Source organism: Centropristis striata, chromosome 9, assembly GCF_030273125.1.
Source record: "Centropristis striata isolate RG_2023a ecotype Rhode Island chromosome 9, C.striata_1.0, whole genome shotgun sequence".
Classification (NCBI taxonomy): Eukaryota; Metazoa; Chordata; class Actinopteri; order Perciformes; family Serranidae; genus Centropristis; species Centropristis striata.
This window is the reverse complement of record NC_081525.1, coordinates 2,962,371-2,968,370: the sequence shown is the minus strand read 5'-3', so window position 1 is coordinate 2,968,370 and position 6,000 is coordinate 2,962,371. Positions and strand designations below refer to the sequence as shown.

The 6,000-nt window shown below is 39.4% G+C and overlaps 1 protein-coding gene across 1 annotated transcript in view; it reads right to left on the bottom strand.

Annotated features, from left to right (window-relative positions):
- Positions 1 to 3,250: 3,250 nt before the first annotated feature.
- The window catches only part of patj (PATJ crumbs cell polarity complex component), a 211,853-nt gene continuing 209,103 nt past the window's right edge, over positions 3,251 to 6,000 (bottom strand). The window contains 4 exon segments of the mRNA XM_059341129.1: positions 3,251 to 3,495; positions 4,338 to 4,376; positions 4,378 to 4,462; positions 4,810 to 4,913. Coding sequence (XP_059197112.1) covers positions 3,349 to 3,495; positions 4,338 to 4,376; positions 4,378 to 4,462; positions 4,810 to 4,913 — 375 coding nt within the window. The 3' untranslated portion in view covers positions 3,251 to 3,348.

Genomic DNA, 6,000 nt, shown 5'->3' with positions numbered 1-6,000 from the left:
TCTAGAAAGCCTTTTATTATTATTATTATTATTACTTTAAAACTATTATAATTTTTCTCTCCATGGTAACAAACACGTGGAAGACACTGTATCTGTTGCCGGGGGCGACAGTCTCCAAGCCCACCAAGTCCTGAGAGTCATCTCCATGGAGACACGAGAGTATTCAACATTTACATCACCATTTATTTCATCTTTTATCATTTGATCCATAACTGGAAGAGAAACTGAACGATGGCACTTTTTATAAGATCGTGAAACTAAATAAGAAACAATCTGAATTATTTGTTTTTTTACAGAAAAGTAGTGATAAACTTGAAATGCTTGTGTTTGTAGTGTGAGTAGACTAACTTTAGGTTTGACAGAATGTGTCTCTATAATAAAGGAACTTATTATATAATATAATTATTGTCTGTTACGGAAAATAATAATAAAAAAGGATCATTGTTTTCAAGTTTTGACTTTAAATTATGCAGATTTTTACTATTATTTCATTATAATTCTGTGTTCACACCAAAGACAAAGCAAACTTTCACTTTGTGTCACTAATGTGAGTTTAACTGTTGAATTATTTGTGTTTATTTGCACATGAGACAATATGAAATAATTCTCCTGCTGCTCTGTAGCTGCTGTGGAAGTCCAAAATATGTCTCCATATCTGGATTTATAATCTGATCTGCAGGAATTTCATCACTTTCTGCAGGAGCTGTGTCTGGATGACTGCTGCTACAGCAATAATACATCAGTAAGAAGCCAAAATTAAGTGATTTATCTGTGATTTAATGTTAATAAACTGATGTAAAGGATGATGCATGATGCTGATGCTGAAAAAGTCTGAATTGATTCTTTGTCAGGTCTGTCTGCAAGAACACAAGAACACTGCTGTTAAAATGAATGTTTTCGGAATGGAGTCTGGTTCAATTAGAGTTATACATTTTTTATGGATTGTTTAACAGTTTAAGGAGGTTTTAACACAAAAAGTTAACTGAAAAATTTTGAGCATTTACGGTTTAAATTAAGGGATGCTTATATGTTATTTGGCCAATTTTACAGCAATGCTTTGCAGGAGAATTTCTTCGCTTTTGCAACACAGATTGATCAGATTTTTTCACTTAAGGTTTAAGATTTTAACACGTGAACTGTTTGCTTGGTGTTTGGTGTGAAAACAACTTTAAAGAGTTTTCTGTTCCATTAGACATTAGAAACTGGATCAGAATGAGCTAAAGACCAGTTTAAATCCAGATTTTGTGTTATTATTGGATTATGCCAAGTTTCCTCTCATTTTTAATGCTCAAAATAGGAAAAAATCTGCTTTTATTGATCTTAAAATAATCTCCTGGATATTCTTTGAACAGTAAAAACTGAAAACTTCGTGTCAGGGTGGATTTCTGCTATTTTCCTCAAAGTGCTGATAACTTTCACATGTTTGATCTGGAAGCATTGAAAAATAATTTGTTTGTTTGTTTGATCTCTGTGTCTGAAGAGTGAAATCCCTTAGTGACGTCCAGCTGGTTTCATCTCTTCCAGCTGTTTGTTTGTTGTGACGGAGAATAAAATCCAGATGTTGGTCGCCGTATTTCAGCACAGAGGAGATACAACAACAACAACAACAACAACACTTCCCTTTATGTTCCTCTGGATCATAAACAAACAAACAAACAAACAAACGTCCCTGTTGTCTGAGTTCGTCTCCGTCATGACTCCAGGTCCAGATTTTCTGGTTTTAGATAATAATCTGATTTCATGTCTGATAACAGAGTTTCTCAACCTATTCTGACGACGAGTTTCAGTTTCACAAACTGAATTTAAATTTAAGATTTTACACATTTTGACGTTCATGATCCCCAGATGATGAACCCTGCCGACCCTCTTCCTCCACACAAAGTGACTCAACAAATATTTAATGGATTATCATGGAATTTAACTCAGAAAGATTCATTTTAGGGCTGCAACTAATAAATCTGCCAATTATTTTCTTAGATAATTTGTCCGTAAATTTCAGAAAAAGACTGAAAAAAGTCCATCTACTGTTAAATTTACATCCACTTGCTTTATTAATGTGCATTTTAAATTCTTGCACTATAAAGATGAAGTGGAAATGGAAAAACATCCCCCAAAATCCGTTTTTTGACTCTTGGCTGAGGAGAAAAAAAGTTGTTGTATCGCAAAATCATTTTAGGGCTGCAACTCATAAATCTGTAATCATTTTCATCAATTAATTCTTTGTTAAATGTCAGAAAAATGCTGAAAATCTACAGTTACATTTACACCCACTTGCTTATTAATGTGTATTTTAAATTTGTGCATTAAAACAATTAAGTGGAAATGCAAAAAATTCCCCTAAAAATCTTGGAAAAAATGTTTTATTTACTCTTGGCTGCAACTCATATATCTGCCAATTATTTTCTTAATTAATTCGTCCCTAAAAGTCAGATGAAGACAGTAGAATTTACATCTACCAGCTTTAGTGGAAATGCAAAAAAATCCTCCCAAAAACTCGTTTTTTGACTCTTGGCTGAGGAGAAAAAGTTGTGACAGGAACAGTTTAAGAGAATAAATGAAACTGTGCATGAAGGAGGCGACTTAAACGTCCACGGAGACGAAAAATAAAAACATTAATGTTTAATTTACACACAAAACATCATGTTTTCTACTTGCTCAGCTGAAGCTGTTTAAATCTCGTCTTCTTCTGTTTGGTTTCATAGTTTCAGACTGAAGAAGTGGCGCCACCTGCTGCTCACCTCAATGAACTAACTAATAATCTAACAGCAGTGATGGAAGGAAACAAGAGTTCAGTTGCATTTACCCTTGCTATTTTCTTGAAATTCGGTTAAAATTTGCAAAACATTCTGATCAATATTATTTCCCAAGTGGAAGTTTTGTGCAAAGATATTCAGTTCACAGCAATGGAAGATTAAGAAATGCAACAAATATTTGGGAAGATGGAACTGCACGAGATTATGCTTCAGAAATGTACAAAAAGGAAAGTTTCTGGAGGAAATAAAAGATAAATAGGAATATATTTGTAGTGTTTGAGTGGAATATTTGTTTGTCTGAATGAAAAGTAAAGAAATAATGCAAAATACTGAAAAATAGTCACCGGTGGCGAGGTTGAGAAACTCTGTTTCAGGTTATAAAGTGGCTGCGAACACACGAGTCAGACACCAGTGTGTGTGTGTGTGTGTGTGTGTGTGTGTGTGTTGGCACCGTCTGATGCTGTTTCTCTCTTTTTTTGCATGTTGGGAAGTTTTCAGAGTTCATGATGATTCGTAGTCCAAGAGTCAAAGTGTGTGTGTGTGTGTGTGTGTGTGCATGCAGCTGTGTGTGTGTGTGTGTGTGTGTGTGTGTGTGTTAGGACAGGACGTCCAGTGTGACGGTTCCTCTCTGTTTCTTCAGGATGGCGACCGCCTGCTCGTGCGTCGCTCCCTGCAGACTCTCTCCGTTCACCGACAGAATCTGATCGCCTCGTTTCAGACGGCCGTCCACCGCCGCCGCGCCCTGAAACACACACACACACACACACACACACACACACAGACAGGCTAGCTTAGCATAAAGACTGGGAGTGGATGGGAGCAGCTAGCCTAGCTTAGCATAAAGACTGGGAATGGATGGGAGCAGCTAGCCTAGCTTAGCATAAAGACTGGGAGTGGATGGAGCAGCTAGCCTAGCTTAGCATAAAGACTGGGAGTGGATGGAGCAGCTAGCCTAGTTTAGCATAAAGACTGGGAGTGGATGGAGCAGCTAGCCTAGCTTAGCATAAAGACTGGGAGTGGATGGAGCAGCTAGCCTAGTTTAGCATAAAGACTGGGAGTGGATGGAGCAGCTAGCCTAGCTTAGCATAACGTCTTGGAGTGGATGGGAGCAGTTAGCCTAGCTTAGCAAAACGTCTTGGAGTGGATGGGAGCAGTTAGCCTAGCTTAGCATAAAGACTGGAAGTGGATGGAGCAGCTAGCCTAGCTTAGCATAAAGACTGGCAGTGGATGGAGCAGCTAGCCTAGCTTAGCATAACGTCTTGGAGTGGATGGGAGCAGTTAGCCTAGCTTAGCATAAAGACTGGGAGTGGATGGGAGCAGCTAGCCTAGCTTAGCATAAAGACTGGGAGTGGATGGGAGCAGCTAGCCTAGCTTAGCATAAAGACTGGGGAGTGGATGGAGCAGCTAGCCTAGCTTAGCATAAAAACTGGGAGTGGATGGAGCAGCTAGCCTAGCTTAGCATAAAGACTGGCAGTGGATGGAGCAGCTAGCGTAGCTTAGCATAAAGACTGGCAGTGGATGGAGCAGCTAGCGTAGCTTAGCATAAAGACTGGCAGTGGATGGGACAGCTAGCGTGGTGCTAACCTTGCTGAAGACGGTCTTGACGTAGATGGGCAGGTCTCTCGTGAGGACTCCCGAAACCTCCAACGATGCTGAAACCCAGACCCTCCGAACCTTTCTCCAGACTGATGCTGCGGGGCCGCGGGCCCCTAAGGAGGAGGAGGAGGAGGAGGAGGAGAAGGAGGAGGAGAGGAGTGAGGAGGAGAGAGGAGGAGGAGGAGAGAGGAAAAGGAAGAGAGAGGAGGAGGAAGAGGAGGAAGAGGGAGGAGGAGGAGGAGGAGGAGGAGAGGAAGAGGAGGGAGAGGAGGAGGAAGAACGGAGGGAGAGGAGGAGGAAGAGGAAAAGGAGGAGGAAGAAGAGGAGGGAGAGAGGAGAAGGAGAAGGAGGAAAGAGGGAAGAGGAGGAGGTGTCAGATACAAGTGAGCAATCATTATGAGTGTGTGTGTGTGTGTGTGTGTGTGTGTGTGTGTGTGTGTGTGTGTGTGTGTGTACTCACTCTGGTTCTGCTGTGTGTGTGTCTGTGTTGGTCGTCAGGCTGCAGCTGCTGGATAAACTCTCCACCTGAGTAGCGATGGCGCTGATGTTGGTGTCGGCCACCACCTGAACACCACAGAGTCAGTTAACAGACAAACAACAAATAACTGAAATCTGATTAAACTTTATGTGAATGATGAGAATTATAAAGTGTTACCAAAACATAAAAACATTAACAGCCAGCCTCAGCACCAAAAACTGTTTCCTACAGGTAAAATCCATTTATGATTAAAAATTACAAAGTTTTTGATGGTTTGTAAAACTTTTGGACTCATAAGAAAACTTCTGGTGTCACAAGATTTTTGTATTTCAATACTTTATTATTTTTTTTCTAATCATAAATTGATTTAACTTGCAATTAAACATTTTCTGATACACTGTGGAAAGTTTTGTTGTCAAACTTATTCTGATGAGTGAAAAATTAAGTAACCTCAATACATTTATATATAATAATTAGTCAGATATTTTACTTTTCTTATATTTTACTGTTTTTTTTTTACAGAGACCACGGTAAGAATTACATTTATCTCACATATTAAAATATATCTCCATGTTCCAAAGGCCAAAAATCAGATTTATTGTTAAAACTTTTACATCATGAAAGATTTAAATCTGACTCTGATACACTGAAATAAAATCTGACCTTCACTAACTTTTAATCTGTCACTCAAAAGTTTAACTTCTTCCTGACTGAGTGAAACACTTTTTTTAACAAACTAAACTAAGAAACAGAAGTTAGAGAAGTTTAAACCGACGAGCCGACGGGCAAAAAGCCAAATATAAACTCTGCTATCTGCTGCTGCTGCAGCTGACAGAGCTTCATTAGTCTGCTGCTGATATCACCTCCCAGCATGCAACAGTCAGGCCTGCTGCTGCACACTGATAACACACACACACACACACACACACACACATACACACACTACCACAAGCACGCACGCACGCACACACACACACACCACACACACACACACACACACCATGCTGCAGACACACTGAGCATATTAATAAGAATCCCCATATTACTTTATGATTTGACATTTCTCATTTTGGCTGCAGATTCGAGAAATTTTATGAATTTCTGAACATTCAGAACTTTTTTGTTTTCCTGATTATTTGAACTGGTGTGGTGAACATTGTGGCAGGTGCAGCG